The sequence below is a fragment of the Tasmannia lanceolata genome, unplaced genomic scaffold, assembly GCF_043159265.1.
Source record: "Tasmannia lanceolata isolate RefF3 unplaced genomic scaffold, GAP_Taslan_0.1 ptg000018l, whole genome shotgun sequence".
Lineage (NCBI taxonomy): Eukaryota > Viridiplantae > Streptophyta > Magnoliopsida > Canellales > Winteraceae > Tasmannia > Tasmannia lanceolata.
In genome coordinates, this window is record NW_027518695.1 from 2,518,946 (window position 1) to 2,540,790 (window position 21,845).

General features: G+C 40.3%; 3 protein-coding genes across 3 annotated transcripts; 1 reads left to right on the top strand and 2 right to left on the bottom strand.

Moving 5' to 3' along the window:
• Nucleotides 1-19: 19 nt before the first annotated feature.
• On the bottom strand, nt 20-1,325 carry PMZ (zinc finger (AN1-like) family protein). Its single transcript, XM_077360362.1, has 2 exons — nt 1,149-1,325; nt 20-561 (listed from the first exon to the last, which is right to left on the bottom strand). Exons 1-2 carry the CDS (start codon nt 1,251-1,253, stop codon nt 142-144), a joined length of 525 nt encoding a protein of 174 aa, XP_077216477.1. The 5' UTR covers nt 1,254-1,325; the 3' UTR covers nt 20-141.
• A 4,511-nt stretch (nt 1,326-5,836) lies between these two features.
• On the top strand, nt 5,837-6,547 carry LOC143849471 (uncharacterized). Its single transcript, XM_077358481.1, has one exon. The coding sequence runs from the start codon at nt 5,837-5,839 to the stop codon at nt 6,545-6,547; it is 711 nt and encodes a 236-aa protein (XP_077214596.1).
• An 11,713-nt stretch (nt 6,548-18,260) lies between these two features.
• Nucleotides 18,261-21,800, bottom strand: OTP43 (Pentatricopeptide repeat (PPR) superfamily protein). The gene has a single exon (XM_077358756.1). It carries the CDS (start codon nt 20,788-20,790, stop codon nt 19,339-19,341), a length of 1,452 nt encoding a protein of 483 aa, XP_077214871.1. The 5' UTR covers nt 20,791-21,800; the 3' UTR covers nt 18,261-19,338.
• Between the last annotated feature and the right edge of the window lie 45 nt (nt 21,801-21,845).

Below are 21,845 nucleotides of genomic sequence, written 5' to 3' on the forward strand. Positions count from 1 at the left end.
TGTTCCCTGAATCCTGAAGTATTGACATGTCCACACAGGTACATAGCCTATTTAAAAGAATCCATGTAACAAAGTGACAAACAAATCAAAAGTACATATCAATTTAACAATCAAAAGTATCTCAGTTGAACTGAATTCATCTCAACAAGCTTTTACAGATGGTGGGGGGGGTGGTGACGACAAGCGATTCGCCCCACCACATTCCTTTCGGCTCCTCGCCGCCAAAGCAATTAAGAACTTGGATGATGCCTTAGGGTTACAGGAATGATCAGTAGGGAAGCGATGTTTCAGGCAGACCTTCTGAAGGCAAACTTTGCAAGTATTTGTATTGGAAAACGTCAATACTTCTTTGCATCGCTTGACGGGGCACTTGGGTTTCTGCTTCTTGGAAGGATCACAGTCTCCAGACATGGCGTGCCGTTCTAAGATTACCTTCTCTTCATCCTCCCCTTCCCTCTCTATCGACATCGAACATAGATTGCACAGCACCACTGTTCTGTTTTTGTGCTCGGATTTTGGGCAATCATGAGACTTGTAGGATCTGTGATCCAAACAAAACACCTGTGGAAAACAAAATACACTGTCATGATCAAAGGTTTCACCTAGGGTTGCATTGCAATTTGGGTCGGACGGGTCGGGTTTTCTAAAACTCTACCCTACGTGAGAAATTATTTCAGGTCGGGTCGGCTCTAATTTTTTTAGAGAAACATAAACCTGACCCTACCCGAGATAGTTTCTTGGGTCGGGTTAGGTCAGGTTTCTCTATTTTTCTTTTAGAAAATAAAAAATCTTCACACCAAAAATCTCTAAATTTAGGAAGGAAACCATTTTTTTCACATCAGAAACACAATCACCTCAATGAACACAATTATATCAATGTAGCAAGAAGTAATTTGCCGTGTTATGGAATAGATATTTAAAAACCTATATGAGTTAGGTTGGGTTCCGGTTTTTTTTATTTAAACCCGACCCTACTTAAGATTTGGTTTGGTTTGGTTTTTCAACTTAAAACACGAACCAACCCAAGACCCATGATTTCTAAACCCGACCCAGGTTACTTTCAGGTCAGAAAAACCCGACCCAAGTTGCAACCTTAGTTTCACCTTCACCAATTGAACCATAAGAAAGAAGGAAATAGAATAAGAAACCTTTCGACATCCATCACACTTGAAAGGAAGAAAGTCGAGCTGATTGCAGTATGATTCTTGGCAGTGTTTTCCCAGTTCTGGAAATGCTTCCGTTCCTCCGTCCATATCTCTCTCTCTCTCTCTAGATTGGGTTTGTTTGTAAACAGGTGAAAAAGTTGCAATAGATGGAGGAAAATTTTCTTCTATTTATAGTTTTCCCTTCAATGGAGAGGAGAAAGCTTGGGGTTTAAGTAAGCGATGACGTGCGGTTTCTCGCCAGTTAGATGTTTCTAGAATTACGGTTGTGTTTTTCGTCGGCAACTATGTAAACAACGCGTATGCAGGAGAATGACCACCGTACCCTTAGCTTTGTTTGACCATGGATGGTGGCTTCTGTATGTTTATGAGGCCCATTTATTTGGTGGGCCACCATGTGGATTGACTATGTTAGCTATTCAATTTGGCCCTGAAGTGGTAAAAAAAGTTGTGCAAGATCGACCAATGGTCAAAATTTCAAACCATTGAAATTGCGTTAATAGGGTCATGGACAGTGTTGGTCATTTTTAGAAGCCATCCCGGAGCCTGAGGGGTATTTTGGTCATTTTTCTGGAAGCAAATTTTTTGTTTTTTGAGGTCTCCTCTGATCGGTCTATGGAGGGTCAAGATCATTTTGTTTTAATTGGAACTCGCACTTAACAAGTGGATATATGGTTTGTGAGCTCTAGCTTAGGCTGAGCTAGAGCTCACAAACCATATATCCCATAGTTAGTTTAGTCATCCAACCCATTAGTTTTATAGGTTATGGTTATCGGCCTATGGTTATGGTTTATGGCTATTGTTTATGGTTAGGGTTATGATTTGTGGAGGTGTAAATGGATGGCTAGAAATGACGCTCCTATAGATTGGATGGTTAGGATTATGGTATGGAGATGGTTTTTTAGGAACATCCTATCTATGTGAGGTGCTATAAAATGAATGGGTTGGATGAGTCAAATACCTATGAGAGATGGGGTATTATAAGCTCTAGCGCAGGGGTATTATAAGCTCTAGCGCAGGCTGAGCTCTAGCTCATGAACCGTGCTCCCTTAATAAGTTGTGGAATATTTGAGATTCAAAGATGAATGTTCTTATGATGGAGGAGGAGGCTACATTACACTTTAATTCTGTCCTAAATCTGAGATGTTGCACATGCCTCTTGATTTCCTATAAGATTACTAAACTCAATTCGAACCCTAATAAAACAAACTTAATCAATGTTTTGATCATATGTATTTTAAATATTGCAAAATTCTATAAAGACATGCTGTTATGCTCCTTGCTAAAAGAGGGTTATTGAGCCTCATTTGGCATTTATCTAATCAAATCCGTTGATCGGCTAACTGCCTTTGAGAATATATTGATGGGATGAAGGTAGCCCCTTATCCATGAAGCCTCATTTAGGGTTAGAAAAGTTAAACCGCTGATTTTTTTAGATGGAACCAAGACCATGTGGGTTGCCCGATAATGTTGTACAAGATCAATGGTCTTGAATTCAATTAGATCTCCTTTTGTGGGACCCAAAATTCCCTGTCACCATTGATCATGAGCATGACTTCCTGCCTAGTCGTTCTCGTGCCAATCCCTAGCCTTGATCTCTATCATTCTAGTATGCTAAAAATCAAATCTTTTCTTATAGAAATCCATATCAATTATATAAACTCTATTCAAGGTTACTCAAATTAGGCTATGCATAAATTTTAGCGTCACCTTACCTTTTTTGTTTTTTTCGATAGGTAAGCTAGGATTTGGCAAATGCTCTATCTAGAAGGTTTCTTTCATCCCGAGTCTCAGGAAGGGACGGGCGGAATTGAGTAGTCACTTGCAACTTCAATCATCAGTGGGCTCAGAATCAGAAAATATAGGAGTCACATTCTTACACAATCCCTCCCCTCACTATCCCGATACACAATATTTAAGAGCATGGGAGAGTTACAAAAATAGGGATATTCTCTCCTTTATAAATTGGTAAGCGATATATCCGCCCCTCTTGATTATTGGGGACACCCAGCAGCAGTGTATCAATGACTGAAGAGGGTCTGATGTACTTCATGTCAGAAGGATTCAATGGGGCTGATTGCCACGTACACTGGCCCTGGGTGTCCCAAGTAATCACAAAGGGGCGGATATATCACTTCCCTATAAATAATGGCATTCAACTTTTGAAAGAAAATCTGCTGCAAAATTCACTTCTATCCATACATGTGTGATTCTCCAACTCTTAAGTTGTACTATAAGTAGAAGGCCTTGGTGGTTAGCATTGAGATATACTGCATAGATTTCTTTCCTTTCCACTCGCATTAATAGAGAACATGGTTGTTGCATTTCTCATGATACCACCTATCGCTGCATTGTTCCCAAAGCAAAAGAATTTTTAAGAGGATTCCCAAAGCTCAAATTCAAATACTACAACTCCCCAAGAAGAGGACACGAGGCTACACATGACCTAACCATCTTCTACTTCAATCAAGTTGGTATTTTCAAAATTAATATAGATAAGATAATCAAAAGATTTACCCAATCTTTCCATATATTTTCATTATCTCTAGTCTTACGCGACATCATAGCATGTTGTATATCCATCTACTTTTAATTCTCATTCAAGATCCCCTCTTTCTATAATCGAACACTTGGTTGTGAGTAGATTAATGCTTTTCTCAACGTGGCACTGAACACTTGGATGCAACATTTTGGTTATAGTATTCACTGTTTTCTTCATCCACAACTAAGCACTTAATGCGGCATTTAATTTTACAGTACTTCCTTGACACTGCACTAGCCAGTGAAGCCTGCATTTGTAGGCATTTCAGATTGCGAAGCCCATGGGTTGGGCTCCTGTGGAGGCAGACAGAACAGATATATCCTCATCACCAGAGGCATATACGGAATGAGATGAAATTCGACTTGAACTTTCTTATTGTAACACATCAGAGGTGCACCAAGAAGGTGCTGACCATCAAAGAAAATACGCTAATGAACCCACCTGTGCGGGGGTTGTTAGGCCTTGAATATTTATGTTTTTTTTATTATAGTGCTCTTTGTATTGCGCTCTTTTAGTTTTTGTATTGATCATCTCGGTTGCAGGGTTTTCTCTTTTCTGCCTTGATAAAATTCTCTTATCACTCGAAAATAAAATAATGACATGCCCTTTAACAAATTACTCTTGCAGCATTGAATAAAAAACTTAGTTCTTGCACTTCTCTCATAGCCTTCTAAAGTCAAACACCATTATGCTTTCCTTTCGTTTCTTTTTATATTTTCTCTCAAGACTCTAGATGAGAAGAGGTGTGGATTACAATGGCCAACACCAGCCTACTGTAGTTTGTCTTGTTGGGTGACTATATGGGTGGCATCATATATCCTCATCCTCTACAACTCTAGATAAGTGACACGATATAAACTAAAATCAAATCATCCAACCAACCCACTTCAGTAAAATTCTACACAGATGGCCTTTAAGATATGTGAATGCTAAATAATCTGCTTGCCTACTTTAGATTCTTCCATTTTAAGAATTTGACTTCTTGGGTTGGATGTAAAGCAAGAAAGCAAATGAATAGATAATGGGAAAAAATATAAAAATAAATAAAAAATTAGTGGGAGCTGATGATCATCAGAGGTTGTGGTGGAAGAGGTCCACCATCCACACTAAACCAAATATTAGAAGATCTAGCCTAAGACAAGGAAATAACAACACAGGTTGATGTTTCCAAGATGCCCCCAAAAACTACAAAAAAGTGGGTTCCAACTAAACAACTGTCCAACACAAGTATTGTGCTTGTTTATTCAATAATTGTAGGCAGTTGATGACTTGATTAACAATCAAACTGTGGTTTTGAAATAAAATATAATAGTTTCCTACTGTAAAAGATATTCCTAGATATCATTCCACAATTAACTATCATACCCATATATTTTATATGCTTGCACATCATTACCCAATGCTAGTGTTTCTTTGGTTGAGGGTGACCAATTTAAGTAAGCTATTCATTTGAATGATCTTAGTTTCATCTGCCATTTTCTACAAATGCACTCCCATTTGCATTTTATTAATATTTGCAGGACATAGTCAAGATTAGCAATTTTTGGACTTACATGTATGGGGGTAGAGAGAATAGCACTAAAATATAGGACATTCTTAGGCAAAAAATTGGTCTAACAAAATAATCTATTCAATTAGTAGATTTGTTGCATAAGGTAAATGCATCCCCGTCTTTTGACTATTGAGATTTGCTGTAATCTTCTATCATGCATCTTTAAGCATGGAATATTGTTTTTAAAATGCCAAGTGGTACTAACTGCATGCTAATATTGATTTGCAAAGCACTTACAGACAAACAGTTGCCCTCTTAATCAAATAGATTAACTCCCTTTGGCAGAAAGTTAAATCTCTTTGACAGAAAGTTGAGAGGCGTATCTCTATTGCAATACGGAAAGTCATAAAGTTATAACTGATACTGTAGGAATGACTCACAATTCAATGGATGACACCCCTTTGATCTGACTTTTTTATTTCCTTTTATTGACTCCTCAGCTACTTCTATACTGTTCATGATTATAAGATAATACTTTATATGGAATAATTATGTGATATAAATGGAATAGAGATGAACTAATTTAATCTGTGCATGAGTTCTTGAGATATCTAAATCTGCTTATTGTTGAGGAGAGAGATGGAAAAGGATGCTGCAGAACAAGATGTTGCCACCTCTAATTACCTTGTAGACATTCATGGTGAAGAAAAGAAGCTCCGATTGTTCGGCTTCGAGGTGGATCCTTATATGAGAGCAAACATGGATGTTAATGATGGGGTTTGTTTTAGAAAGATCGAGGGAAATGAGGCGGCGAGAACAGTTAAATCCTCTGATACAGTCTTGTTTCAGAGGGAGAAACTAGCCAAGGCGAAATGCTCTCCTGGCGAGCCGGAAGATAAGAAGTACGGATGCCAGTTCTGTTTCAAGGAGTTTGCGAATTCGCAAGCTTTGGGTGGGCATCAGAATGCTCACAAAAAGGAGAGACAGATGAAGAAAAGATTGCAGCTCCAAGAAAGGCGGGCGAGCATTAGTTGTTACCTTCAGCGTTTCCAGAGTCACGGTTTTAGCTATCATCACTCAACGCCATGGTTCTATGATCCTTCTTGCTGTGCACCACCTGAGTTCAGTTTCTTTGAAGAATCTAAGGGTACTTTCAAGCCCTTTGATCAAAATACATGTGCCACCGTTTCAAAACCATTGGTTCTACCATATCATGTTCCAATCCAACAAAACACACGTAAATTCGACATGTTGCAGACAAACAGTTCCAAGGAGAACATGCCTATGGTCATCAAGCCTTCCCCCTTGCCTCTCACAAGCGATGCTGTAAAAGCTTGGATCTTCGATTAGGTCTGACCATGCAATCAAATGTCAGCAAGTCATCTAGAAGTGGATTATAGCACATTTTAGCACAGGTGTAGGGCTTTCTACCTTTTTTGTTTGTTTGTTTTTGTTTTAGTGATGAACTAAAATAGAATTTTTCAATAAAGAAAAGAACACAAGAAACGGTAGACCCAACATTAGAATTTACAGTTACTCTCTATGCCTATCATGTGGCTCTCAGCTAAAATTCACTGCACCATGGTTACCGGCTTATTTGCATTTGATTTGGAAATAAAGGCAAAATAACAAATAATTTTCAGATCCGCATCGATTAAATGTAAGGTTTTCCATAACGATTGTGGCCTCATCTTGACTTTTGTTAAACGTGGGTTCTTACATTGCTTTATGCTCTTAAATAAAGCCAAATTAATGGGTGATGGTTAGCAAAAGTAAAGGAGAAAACTAGCATGAATTTGTTATCTCATTAAGTCTCTCCATTATCGGAAGAGGGAATATGGCAATATAAATACATGGGTTTGGTCCCCATCTCACCACGAACAAAAAATAGAGGTAGAGAATACCCATTGGTCTCTTACCATACGCAATAAAGTAATAGAGATTGGAAACAGCGGTGACGCTCCGACGGCCAAAGGAGGCGACACATCCGGTGATCCAAAACAACGTATTACGCGTACAATGATCAAAGATCCAAGGACATCATGGCCTCAGGTAAAGATTCTAACCCTTCAATGTATCCTGCGTTGAATCCCTGAGTTGTTTGTGTTTTTTGAAAAATTGACTCTTTTTTGGGGGTTTCAATAATATGCAATCAGGACTGACTACTCATGATGTTGGCGACAATTCATACACATTTCTTGAATGATGCCTGATTTTTAATGTTAATTTTTTAAATCAAAATAACTACCAGGGCAAATTTTCCCCATGGCTGGATTTTGAAACTATGCTACAACTATGAGTTGTTCTGGCAATTGCGTGAAATTGAGAGGATACTATTGATTTCTTAAAGGGGGGCTGATGTTTGGACTCCCTTGGTTGGGCAATGTACACCCTCAGCATCTTCAGATCTTTTTTGCTGAATTTTACATTCCATTGGCTCTTTGTTAAAATCCATGCTGTCGGCTTCCTCTTGAATTCCAAGTTCGGCCCCACTAACTCTGTCGAATGGATACTCAACAAGATACCTTCACAGGAAGAAGATAGTACCCTTACTTTTGGGTCAAAAAGAGAAAAGGGAAATACCCTTTAACCAATTTGCACAAATACTAGATCCCACAAGTATATCATCAGTATCCCAAAACCTCAGTGGAAGACTGAGATAAGTAGGCATGTCTTGCAGCCCCATCCTCTTATAAAGTGATGCCCACAACCAAGCTTTCACGCAGGTTGATCTTTAATCCCGATATCACTTCAAACCATCTAAATATTTATTTTAAATTTCTCATTTCTAGCATTAAGAAAAACGAATATTTCATCCGTGAACAGTAAATGGAATATGGATTATGATCGTCTTTTCACTCGGGAACCTTTTGTTAGAGTAACTAGGTCAAGCTAGGTTGCTTGAAACATTACACCCAAGGTATCTAGTTTGGAATACTAAGTTTGTTGCCTCCAGCCCCTATATATATTAGATACACTAGGGTTTTAATAGGTTAGTGAGTTCTAGCCCAAATAGGCCCACTACACCGGTCCAATATCTTATTGGGCTTATATTAGAACATACATGGGTTATATTATATACCCAACAATCTCCTCCTATGTTCTACATATAGCACAATCCAATAGATAGATAGTGTAATGTTCAAAACAAAATATTGAATCATCCACATCACCATATGGTCTATATCATAAAAGATCTGTAATCCAACTGAAAACACGAATCATTTTATGACAAACCAAGAGTTTTAGATGTACAACAAGCTAAACTCAACCAAAAGGTAGTTTCACATATAAGTGAACTCCACTGATCTTAGAGGAATTCATTCATGGGGTATGATTCTCATCGAGATCTAAAATAAAGTTTCGCAAACAAGTGAACTTTATACATACTAAAATGAAAGCATAGTCTCCATGACTTTAGAAGATTTACTCATCAAGTAAGTCATCTTCATCAAAGTCCAAATCAAGATGAGCTCCTCATTTTTCGCCAATCCCTGTGAATTACCAAATATGGATTTCATGAAAATGAATCCAACCAATTGTGAAAACATGAAAGTATCTAGTTCTACCTGAAGAAGAACTTAGTACAATTCCTTAATTCACGAAAGTATCTAGTTCTACCTGAAGAAGAACTTAATACACTTTCAAAATGGCTAAAAAAGTATCAGCATCACTGTCAAGTTTCAATAAAGAACAAGACCTAAACAGCTTCTTTTGCAAAGAACCAATCATTATTGTCAAATTTCAATAAAGAACAAGACCAAAGTAGTTTCTTTTGCAAAGAATCATTTCATGTTTCTTTTTGGAATGTTACAGTCATCTTATCCATATTTGAGTTAAGATGTATCATCAAGTTTGGAATGTACAACATTTCCCAAAAAGGACATGTCATCAAATGTGGAATGACACACAACAACTGTAAACATCATCGAAACATATCAAGTACCTATCTGGGCCAAGAAAGGGAGATTCGAAAAATTCAAAATAACATGGATGTAGGTTAAGACATGTCTACACGGTCTTTAACCCCATCTCTCCCACAATTTTGAATATTCGATCTTTGGTCAGTCCCTGTTGTGAGAGCTTCGGCTTATTATCCTTCGATTTCATATCAATGAAAGTGATAATCCTGTGTTCTTGAGATAATTCAACATATGACCTGTTGCAGCCTAAGATGTCTCCTCTTACCATTAAAGAGTGAGTTCTTGTAGACACCCCATTTTGACCAGACCCAAGTTCGTGTCGTTTGGGCAAGGCCTCGTCAAATCAGTGAGTTGAGATCTCAAATTAAACCCTGGGGTAGCTTAGGGTCCCATCAAGGTCCCTGTGAAATTTCGTCAAGATCCGAGCATGTTTGCCTGGCGAACGAGCCAGGGCAGTGTCGTGGTGCAAGTTCAGAAGGGCGGAGGTGAAATACGTCTTTTTCCATGTAAAAAAAGGGGATTCTTGGGAATTTATGTTGCTTCTCTCGCAAGCAATGAGTAAGGGCTATCGGATCAAATTAGAGGGTTAGGATCATGTAGAGAGGGGAATCTTTGCCCCATTTTTTTTTTTTAACTTGGACGCCCCCCTGTAAGTCATAATTCGTTAAAAATTACATAGAGGAGGGCTGTCCAAAGGAGAAGAGGGGGGTCAATTTCATCATCTGGTTTTTAATAAAACCCATCGAGCTAGGGTTTGCGAAGGGGGATTTTCTATTTTTCTTCTCTCGGCAGAGGGAGAGGGGCAGCCGCAAGAACGACAGAGGGAGGAGCCAGTCATCTTCTCCGGCACTCTTTGTTGCCGCCGGCCATCGCGCGCAAGACCCGATCCCCACCTCCATTTCCATTAAATCCACCTACACCTCCACCTTCGCCACCCATCTTCACCACCATAGAATCCGGCCCTCCCCATTTTTACCACCACCATCTTCCTGTATTTCTTCCATTTCCCATCATCTTCTTCAACCTCAAACCATCCACTATCTTCTTCCCATCCCATCTCAGCCACAATCCCAACCTCCACCACCACCTACCATTTTCCAGACCAAAACCCATTTGGTTCCTCGTTCATTCAGTTTCACCCTTCACAGCCACCTCCACCTCCAGCAAACCCCTTCTCCTCACAGCCACCTTCTCCGGCAAGCCACCCACCGGCCATTGCTGCCTCTTTCACCCACCACAATCTTCCCCTAAACCCTCCCCCATTAATTCCGGCAACCTCCATCATCCACCTCTCATCTCCATCCTTGCCTCTCATATCCAAAATCAACCCCCATTTTCTCCTCTGCAACTCCGGTCAACCCTCCCGCCGGCCATAACCCACCACAACCTCCTACCTTCCCCGGTCGGATTCTCGTCGGAATCCGGCATCCACAATCTCTGCAAACCCCCTTTAGAAAAATTCCCAAACCCATTTCTGTTCACCCCAAACCCACTCTCTACCCATTATAACTCCATCCTCTCTTACCCAAAATCCTCACCTCTGCAATATCCACCATTTTTTCCGACCAACCCCTTTGCCGGAATCCAACCATTACCACCCCTTGCAACCATCATCGCCATCATTTCTCCACCCCAACCCTTTCTTCCATCATCTTCTTCATTTGATTAAATCCACTCCAACCCTTGTCAATCAAACTCTCGACCCCTTTCCAACTTTAGAAATGAATCTGGCAAGGGCTGAGGCATCGGTATTTTCATTTGTCTTTTGAGCTCTGAGTGTGTCTATAACTGAAAGCCTTGGTAGTAGCTCAGGCAAGTAGCTATTTATCTTCTTATCTATGCAGTTTTCTATGTCTTAAATTCTTTAAACATTTCATCCTACTAATGCAATGTGTTTGTGATATGTATGTTTGAGGTATGCTGATTCTGATCCACTGTTCCTCTTTTCACCTCAATTTTTCTAGGAGAATGCTTCGTTAAAGTTTACTGAGCTTTAATTAATTTTTTCTTCATCCTAATGCATAATGGTATTTGATTTAATTGCTCTTGTTCAAATTTTCCAATCATGTTTTGATTTCTCTGTATAGACTACCCTGCAGCCATTTTCGTTTATTCCTTTCTTGAAAATTTGTCAAATTTTTTTATTTATTGTTAAGTGACTGAAAGCTCGGGGTATTTGGAAGGTTGAAGATATTCTATCTTATTCCTTTAATCTCAAATGTAAATTTAAGCTCATTTTGTGTGATTATTGGTTGGTAAAAGTGACAGCATGTTGATGATTCTTTTTAGTATCTTTACTTATGGTTATGTTAATATTGAAAGACAAAGGGGAGTTGGTACAAATGTTTGGCATGGGTATTAGCTTCATCTCCCTGGTACGTTTTCTTTTGGAGGCAGATTGACTGAAATGTTTGCCTCGGCATTTCCTTAATTGGTTTGTAAGCATTCCCCAAAGACCATAAAGGAGAAGTAGTTGATCTTGACTGTATTGCGACTTGATAATCCCACAAACCCATCTTGTCTCTTCTATTTTTATTTATTTTTAAATAGCTGCCCAAGGTAGTGATAATTTTCAAAGCCTCTTTAATCAAAAGAAGGAAAGACAAGATGAGTTTGTACAATTATCAAAGCATGATAGTGTTAATGCCATCTGCCCGATAGTCATTTTAAACCCTTGGCCTGACCTTATATGCTTATGTCCGAACTATACATATATGATCTGGCTTTGTCACGTGCATGCTTTGAATTTTCATGACAGAAAAGAAATAGAATTCGGCTGCATATTCTTGCACATTTTCTCATTCTTGAAATTCAGATTCTCATGAGAGATTTAATCTCAAAGGGGATCTTTAGGTACCCCCCCCCCCCCCCCACTCATAGAAAAATTGGCACTGCACAAGTGTTGCTCTCATGACTTGACAAAGGGGTGTTGACTATCATATGTATTTAGCTTTGGGAATTACTCATATCATTGCTGTGAAGCCAAAGGTCACTTGCCCTCAGAGTGTTCATGGCCCGTTTATGTCTTTCTAGTTCTCCTTTGTAGATATTTGCTCCAATATCATGATTTCAATATTTTGGTTTCTAATGCCAACTTGCATTTTATTCCTCGATGCCGCATTTCGCTCTTGTTCGCAGCATATTAGTCTCCTTGTTTGGTGGACCTCGTTCAGGTTGCTTACTTGTCACCTTTTAGGTTTGCGCCGCAAGGGTCTCTCCTTCATAAAATATATACTTTGAAAGGAGAAAGACCGTCTTGGGGGCGATGAAGGCGCTAGCCCAAGCCCATCTTTAGGGGACTTGCTCAGTCCAAGTAGCATACCCCTCCTTTGTATATAGGAGACTTGCCCAGTCTTGCTAGCATTTTTCTCTATCCTACCTTTGTGTCTAAGAGACTTACCCAGTCTCATTCTCTTGCTAAACCTCCTCTTTGTGCGTCGTTTGGTTTTGGGAGAACACCTTACTCGGCTTGGCAGCATACCCCTACCCTTATGGGTATTGGGTTGCACATTTGTTGCACCCTAGGGCTAGGTAGCTGTCCGGCCCGGCTGGGTGTTTCACCTTTGCCAACTATGCACAGGGTCTTTTATTCCTTTTTACTTGTGAGCTTCTCCTTATTCGATAGTCCATTCGCATAGGAGTCAGCCCTGATTAGAGAGTCTTTGACTCATTCATCCTTTGTAGTGTTATTAGAGTCTCTGACTCATTTGTACTTCCTCCCTAGTGTTATTAGTTAGGAGTTTTTCCATTAGAGACTAACTCAGTCATATAGAGCCTTCCCTGCTTAGGATCTTAGATTGTTTTCTCTGTTCTTGGGGCACTATCTTTCTTGTTGTGGTTTGTCTCTTTGAGACGCCGGTTTCTTGTTGTGGTTCGTCTCTTTGAGACCTTTGTTGCTTGTTTGGGGTTTTCCCTTTTTGCTTTAGGGCTTTGCCCTAGTTTATGGTTATGCTTGCGTGTTCCCTTTAAGATTGAAAACATTTAAAGGTCCAGAGCATTGGAAAAGCTTAAAAATCCAAAAAACATTAGAAATTTGAAACTCAAAAACATTTGAAAACTTTAAAAATATCAAAAACATTTGAAAAACATAAAAAACCTTAAAAAAATCTAAAGTGTTGAGTGTTTTCTTTTAGAAGCGTAGTTTGAGAGTTCGTTTCGAACTACGTTGGCTTGATCCTCTTCTAAGAGGTACGTAGTGCAGCTTGGGATCGTCATCCCAAGTCCAGCCAAACTTTGTAAATAAATGCTTTAACCCTTTTTTTTCTTCAAAACCTTGTTTTCAACAAGATCTTCCTCTAGAGTTAGGAGTTTGTCCTAGATAGAGAGTTTTAGAGTTAGGAGTTTGTCTTTTATTTGTTGTGTGCTTGTTTGTGTTGTTTTAGAGTTAGGAGTTTGTCTTTTGTTTTGTGCTTGTTGTGTGTTTGTGTTAGAGTTAGGAGTTTGTCCTAGCTAGGAGCGCCTCCGTCCGGTCAGTTGGCGATTCACATCGCCGACTGATGACTAGGTCTTGGATACGTTAGCAATCCTATTATTTTCCTTATGGCATATAGCCTAGTTACACATAGGTTGTAGGAACCACCTGCATTAGCTTAGGGCTAACCTGCATTTAGTTAGGGCATATAGGGTGTCCTAAAATCTACAATTTACTGGAATTTAAATAATCGTACAAGAAGCTTTAAGAACTGGTCCGGTCTTTTAGATCGAGTCTAGGATAAAGGTCTAGGTGTCTCAGGCATCCTAGTTTAGAATAGGTGCGAAGAACTACGTTGCCTTGATTCTCGTGGAGGCGGGGATACGTAGGCTTCTTTGGATGAATACCAGACCATCCGAGGACTCGGGCTAATAATTTAGAGTCTTAGGATTTGTTGTGTAGTTATTGTATTTCTTTTGATGTGTTTTCTTACTTTCTTGTACTGATCTTATACATTTAGCTATAGCTTGCATGTGTTTGCACATCAGAATTTAGACACCCATTAGGTATGTCACTCATAACCTAGCTATGCTTAGGTGGCACCTCTTTCATTTATTTTTTGTGTGCTTATTATTTCTATTCTCAGGAAATGCATGCTTAGATAGACGATTCCTGAGGATCGTTCCCATTTCACATGATTTTTGCCCAAAACTCTTCGAGGTTAATAATAGATGGCATAAGAGACCAAGTGTTCGCACTCGGGCGAATTGGGGGCGCTCTTCGGACCTTCTCCATTCGTCATCAGGCACGGACCTTTTGTATCTCTGGTTATCCATTGCAAACAGAGCATTTGTTTTGGTTCCATGGTGTGTCCATGGATGGCGACTCTGAGTTATTTTCAGATATATCTTGGTTTCGAGCCCTGGCTCCGGATCAGGATGTATCTCTTTCTTTTTATATCGCCACTCATGCTATGCTGTGAGGGTGGCAACAGTTTCGAGAGTTCCTTGGTAGAGCTCTCCTTCACGTTGTGGAGATATTTGAGGATTGCAGGAGGGATCTCGCGTCCCTCGGCACCCGTCCTCGGGATCGGGGTCCACAGTTCTTCACAACCATTGTTGTAGCTTGATTATCACAGAACACACATAAGGAACTAATCCTTAACCCACTAAAGAACTAATCTTTAACCGGGTCAGTAGAATGCCATAACCATAATCAGATTCTTTATCCCTTAGCTTTCATCTATAGCTGAAGTTAGGGCATAAAGTTCCAATTCGACTTCCACACAACATCAATAAATTTACTGTCCTCTGATTCTGAGCCACATGATACATCAGAATAAACTTCCACAATAAGAAGATGGCCACCATAGTTCAGAGCATACTCTTGAGTACACGAAAGGTATCTCATCAGCCTCATAAGGGCATTTCTATGCTCATGGCCAGGAGTGCTAGTCAAATGACTCAGCATGCCAACTATAAAGGCTATGCCTGGTCTAGTGCAACACATAGCAAACATGAGACTACCAATCAGTTTAGAATAATCTAACTAATCCACACACTGTCTCTGCCTTAGAGATCAGCTTCTTGGTATAATCAAAATGGTGTCTCAATCGGTTTGCACTCACTGCATCCCCATAAGGAAAGTATTTTTTCATATAATGGGCTAGGCCAAGGGTGATTTCTTGCCTTTCAAAAACTTACTTTCGTACCAAGAATGGTGTTAACAACACCGAGGTCTTTTCATGTCGAATTCTTTACCCAAGGTTAGTTTCACATTATTCACCACACAGAGAGATTGGAAACAAGAATCAACATCTACATACAAGCAAATAATCATGACCTTATTTAACACAGAATGATAGTAAAAGCATTTATCATAGTAATTGATCAGAAAACCCAAAGCTCTTTACTACTTCGTCAAATTTTTGATGTTACAATTTAGGTGTTTGATTAACACCATAACATAATTTTGTATAAGCACATACAAAAATCTACTTACAGCCCATAGTCTTAGCCTTTTTTGGCAAATCGACCAGCTGTCAAGTTAGATTTTCTAACAGAGAGCTCATTTCATCATGAATGACTTCTGCCCATAACAAAGAGTCCCTAGATCTCATCACTTCCTGATAGGATGATGGATCATTCTTCAAAGGGTAGGTCACAAAGTCCTCACCAAAATTCTTGGGTACTCTACCACATATAAATGAAGTGCATATACCAAAATAATAGTAACTACTTTAACATCTTATAAAGTTAGTTGTGTACCTGAAGAAATGGCCAAGTTCGCAGTACCAGTGTGAGTGACCTCCATGTCTGCTCCACTAGCCACTGTACCAGTCTCCTTTACTTCGATAACATCAGTGAAAAATTTCTTTAAGTTGTAAGCATGACAAATAGCTTCTGTATCCGATCACCAATCTGAAGAAGTATTGGCCTTATCTTTTCCCAACATGGCAGTCAAACTTTTAGGCTCAGCCTTATCTACCAACATAGTAGCTTCCTTATATGGTGTGTCCAAACGATTAACGTTTGACCATCTCAAAGGGAATTGTAGTCTTGTCCATTTTAGTATAATTTACCAAAATAAAATATGGAAAGAGTGCACTTGATTTGCGAAGCGCGATAACCAAATAAGAATAATTAAGTCGCGAACCAAATCCAAATTCGAATCCGAGATATCCAAGATGAAACCCAACAGCAATAGATTACCACTAAGGGAAAAACCCAAACCCAACCTATTGGGATTTACAGGGGGTAAACCAAGAACAAAGAACCAGCCAAGGCGAAACCCGAGGCGAGGGTTGTTCAGACTATCCAACTGTTGGCAAAACTAGTTGGCAAGAACTGGTCTAAAACCAATTGCAAAGCTGTTTTCTTGCAAATCTTGTCCAGATTTCTCGCCAGAAATAGCCCTACGGCAAAAACACCAACTGCCATGAGTAAACCCCCAATATGAGCAACAATCCGAGCCGTGAGAAAACCCCCAAATTCTGAGTGATCTACGGCCTCGAGTTAAATTCCCCAAAAAAAATCGAGAATCTAAGACCAACACCAAAACAGTAGGTTCGGCCCAAAGAGAAACAAACGTCCCTGTTTGATGAGAGTGTAACAAACGTCCCTGTTTGTTCGGATGGTAGCAACAAGGGTCACGTCTATGAGGGAAGAAACCCACGGCAATAATAGCAGACGTCTCTATGGTAGTATGATCGGAAGAGAATCCACTATGATCAAGAGGGAAAAGTAGACGTCCTTCCCAAACGAGCTCTGTGGGAGTGCAATCCACGCTCAATTGTTCAACTCTGCCCCAGCCAAACACAAGTTATAACACTAGTTGCAAAGAGATCATGGCTGCCAAGTGAAACCCCCAAAATCGTAAGAGTAAGAGCTGTGTATAGTGGGGGAGGGAATAAATCCGACGGCGGGCTTTACCCAACAAGGGTTTATTAATTCCCACCACGCCCCTTTCTGCTTATGTGGAAGAAGAAACCCACTAGGGTTTCGTGAATAACCCAACCGTGTAATTCTCCCTACAAATAAAACGAGAAAAGAGAGATCGTCCCAAGAACGATTTCACAGGAGTGAAACCTACGGCCAAACCGTTTTCTAGAGAAGATGACTACGCCCAAAAAATAATTTTTGAGGGAGTCAAACCCACGGCTAAATCTTAATTCCAACGAGTGAAATTAAAACCACGAGCGAGAGATTAACAGACGTCTTCTTCTTCTTTTTTAAGTTGAGGACGTTCCCAAGATAAAACCCTAAAAAATTGTACTGCTTCAAGATTGTTAGAGTAACTAGGTCAAGCTAGGTTGCTTGAAGCATTACACCCAAGTTATCTAGTTTGGAATACCAAGTTTGTTGCCTCTAGCCCTTATATATATATTAGATACACTAGGGTTTTAATAGGTTAGTGAGCTCTAGCCCAAATAGGCCCACTACACCGGTCCAATATCTTATTGGGCTTATATTAGAACATACATGGATTATATTATATACCCAACACCTTTTACTGAGCCCTGAACTGTAAATGGGGTATGGCTTGTGATCCTCTTTTAACATGGAAACCATTTACTAATCCCTTTTCATCTCTTTTGATGAGTAGGCTGTGTGCTTCTGCAACCATAATAAATAGATAGGGGGAAGGTGAATCCACTTCTCTTGCGCCCCTTGAGCTCCCGAAGTATATTCAAGTGGTGAACCATTAATAAGAAGGGAGATGATATTTTCACCCCCCTGCAGTACTTGCACACCCCCCTTATAACGTGATTTGACTTAAAGTTGCCCACACCTTTCACGTCAAGTCAGGTTATAAGGGGGGTGTACAAGTACTGCGGGGGAGGGGGGTGAAAATATCATCTCCCTTCTTATTAACTTCAATCCAAAAAGTCTGACAAAATGCCATAGGAAATCCATCAAGGCTTGACGTTTTATCTTTTTGCATGGCAAAAGCGCCTTTTTTATTTCTTCTTCAAAACTTCTTTCCAACCTTCATTTTTTTTTTATATGATGAGAGGGTCTTGAATGTTAGACCATGAACCCTTGGTTTTCATTTTTGGTCTATTATCATCCAACAAATTGGTTTATCGTCATCGGGGAAGGCAGACTCATACCAATAAATGTTGTACGATAAGTCAATTGATTTAAATTTGGTAAACCCTAGTATTTTCATGCAATAATCCCAATGTTTAGTGCAATTACATATAAAAAACAAGTAGCCAAGTTCAAGCTTCAAATAAATAGGCCTCTTTTTTTTTTAAATTGAGGTTTTTTAATCCCAAAATGATTACATATGGAAGGACGAGGCGTCCCAAAAACCATCCATGGTTAAAAAGAAAACACAGGGATTACATTTGCAAGATACAAAAGAGGTAGAAGGAATCATATGCCTCGACGAGCTCCGTATGAATGACCATCTCCTCTAGTAGAATGCCGCCCTTGGCCAAGGGATCTGCCAATTCATTAGCCAACCTCCTCCGGTGCTCTAACAATGTTTTGATTTCTCTTACAAAGTCCCTTAGTTCCACAATTAGAGCATGCATTCTCCATAGATATTTGGAATTAGTTGAAGCCCACAAGATCGTATTCGAGGAATCCCCTTCAACAATGAGTGGTCCAAGATTGTGCTGTGAGTACCATCTGACCCTGAATAAAATTGCTCTTACCTCAGCCTCATTCGCGTCACAGATTCCTGCCGGTCCCGAATAGGACATATGAATCCGCATGTTTGAGTCACGAATAACACAACCAATTCCTGCTTTGCCGGGGTTTCCAATAGAGCTACCATTAAAGTTCAATTTAAACCACCCGGCCGGCGGTGGATTCCATTTGGGAGTTGTCTTCTCCTTTACACTTATTTCAAATATTACTGCATTCCAGTTTTTAAGAATCTGACCTATGTCGTACGGAATATTCATTCTCCCTCTAACCCATGAAATCAATTCAATTCTGATTCGTCCACAAATAAATACGCCTCTTAATGGTAAGCATGATACAGGTCATATATGAACAGTGTCAAAAGAACCCTCTCAATGTTATGACTCTCACCTGAACTTTCAAGACTCACCTGAACTGCCCATTTCTGGAATGATGCCATATCCACCTACACTATAGCAACTATTTTAATTTTGCCACGGCAGCCAACACTTCTTTAAATCACTAATGTCGCATCCAGAAACATAGTTGCAACTGTCCCAAGCACTTTCACTTGCTCCCACCACAAGCCATTTTCTAATTTTCTCCTTCACTTTTATTTGGAACAACCACAAAGACAGAGATCAAGAAAGAATTCTGATGATGAATTGTACATCACAACCTAATCCGTCTTGGAAGGCGGCCGCATCTGCTCTGCACTCTCAGAAGCTCCTTTGCAAAACCCTGATTCCCAGTCAACAAAAGCCCATTCAAAACACGATTAAAGGTAAATTTCCGAGGCAGAAACCGTCTCTCCAGCATCTCCACCAACAACTTCCCCGCCGCCAACATATCATCCGATCTCTTCCTCACAAACAACGCACTAATCAAAACATTGTACGTGTCCAAATTCGGCAAACAATCTCTCTCACCCATTTTCACAAACACATCAAACCCCTTCTCAATCTCCCCCGCCTCACACAAATAACGTATCAGAACATTGAATGTCTGAACATTCGGCTCGCACTCCTCCCCTTTCATTCTCTCCATAAACTCCGCCGCCCTATCCATCTCCCCTACATGGCATAGCCCTCTAATCACCACATTGTACGTTGTACAATTCGGCACATAACCCTTCTTCAACATCTCCTCAAAAACCACAATTGCATTCTCCACACTATCCTTCTTACATAGAATCTGAATCAAAGCATTGTAAGTCGCAACCGAAGGAAGAACACCTTCCCCAACCATCTCATCAAAGACTCTCCGAGCCTTTTCGACCTCACCCAACACACCAAAACCATGAACAACAGTAGTGTAGCTAACAACATCAGGCTTACAACCCCTCTTCTTCATCTGTAAGAAAAATTCCCAACCTTCCTTCACCTGCCCCGCCCTAAGAAACCCCTTAAGCAACGTATTATACGTCGCAATCGTCGGACTCAATCCCCTCTCTACCATCTCCTTCAAAACCTCCAACGCCCTAGACGTCTTCTTAACTAGACACCAACCGTTTGCGATAATGTTATAGCTAACAGAATCAACATTAAACCTACGGTTAAAAACCCTAAAAAGAGAATTCGCCATTTCTACGCGTTTAGACTTACAGAGAATGTCTAGGAGAGTGTTGAAAGAAGATAGATTTTGGGGGCATCCATGTTGGTGCATTGAGAGGAAAATTCGAAGGGCTCTTTCGGGTTTGCCGGAGGATACGTAGCGTTCGATGATGATGGCGAAGGTGCGAGGGGAAGGGAGGAGGTGGCGAGAGCGCATTCGGAAGAGGAGAGACCAGAGGGTTTTGTAGTTTTTCATTCGGCCGGAGATATCGATGGCGAGATCGAAGGTGGATTGGGCGTGGGTGTAGTTTGGGAAGCGGTCGAGGAATTCAAAGAAGTGGAGGGCTTTTGGACCATGGTTCCAGAGGAGCTTGAGGATGGTGTTGGCGAGGGAGGGGGACCATGGGATGTTTTTGCATTGGGTTAGGGTTAGGGTTAGGGTTTCTGAGTTGGTTTGGAGGATGAGACGGGAGATGGATGAAGGAGTGTGAGATGGGTGTGTTGTTGTAAGGGTTTGATGGTGAATGGGGAGAAGAGGGCGGTGGGAGATTTTTTGGAGTGTGGGGAACATTACACTGCAATGTTTCTCTTCGTTTTTTGTCTGTAAATAAGGCAGGGGGGATGAAAAATGTGCCGTTGAACATGTGGGCCCACTGCAGGATAGTGGGTCCCAACCATGATAAATCCGAACCGTTCATTTGGTAGGCCCAGTGTTTGGACCTGCAATGGCTTAAGAATTACACCAATCACCCAAGTAATCTGAGTTTTTTCTTTGTTGATATTACTGTAGCATGATTGACGTGATCTGTGGGCCATAAGATATCTAATGTAAGGTCTCTCGAATCAACGATTTGGATCAATCAAAGTTGGGGCCTACTAAATTGTACTGTACTGCCCTATTGAAGCAATTTTTATTTGGTGGTTGTTTATAATCCTCTGATCCAATGCTATAATTCTCGGAATCGATGCACTGTGCCAACCAATTACGAAGCTGAGATTAAAAAACAAATGAATGTATATTTTTTCAAGCATTTTCCTGGATTTGGATCAAGAAGTGCCGCTAGGACCCAGATCGGAGGTTGGGCGCAAGGTCTTAGGCCTGCGGGCATACGTGATGGTGCTGCCTCGATATAAAGATTGCGCCTTTCCCATCACCAATTCGTTTTGGGATAGTTGGCAGTTCCACGATTCTACAATAACCCGGGAGAGTGAAAAGAGTTTCGATTGATTTAGACAAAATGCCGGACGAAAAACCTGCTAAGATATGAGTATTAGAGCGAGCAAGTCAACAACGACACAAAAGAGTTTTGAAACAATGCTTTCATGATGGATTTATATTGCAAATGAACCTCACCAGTTAAACAATTTATACCTGTTAGAAGTCAGCAAACATGTAAGAAACCCTCAGTTTAAAAAATGGAAGCATAAATAGAAGAAAAATATTTTGCTTCCAAAAGCTCTTAGCTCCCTCGCAACTGTGTCACCCAAAAACAGCCCATTCACTTTTCTGTAAATGGCTGACATTAAAGAAACAGTTGTTCAGTTAGGACTAATCTCTCAGCCATTTTCAGTTAGACTTAATCTCTCAGCCATTCACAGGAGAGTGAATGGGCTGATTTCAGGCAA

Excerpts from the sequence above, each read along its gene's own strand:
- PMZ (XM_077360362.1), bottom strand. The coding sequence starts at position 1,253 with ATGGACGGAGGAACGGAAGCATTTCCAGAACTGGGAAAACACTGCCAA. Across the intron at positions 562-1,148 it reads AGTGTGATGGATGTCGAAAG|GTGTTTTGTTTGGATCACAG; the intron begins GTTTCTTATTCT and ends TGTTTTCCACAG.
- LOC143849471 (XM_077358481.1), top strand. The coding sequence starts at position 5,837 with ATGGAAAAGGATGCTGCAGAACAAGATGTTGCCACCTCTAATTACCTT.
- OTP43 (XM_077358756.1), bottom strand. The coding sequence starts at position 20,790 with ATGTTCCCCACACTCCAAAAAATCTCCCACCGCCCTCTTCTCCCCATT.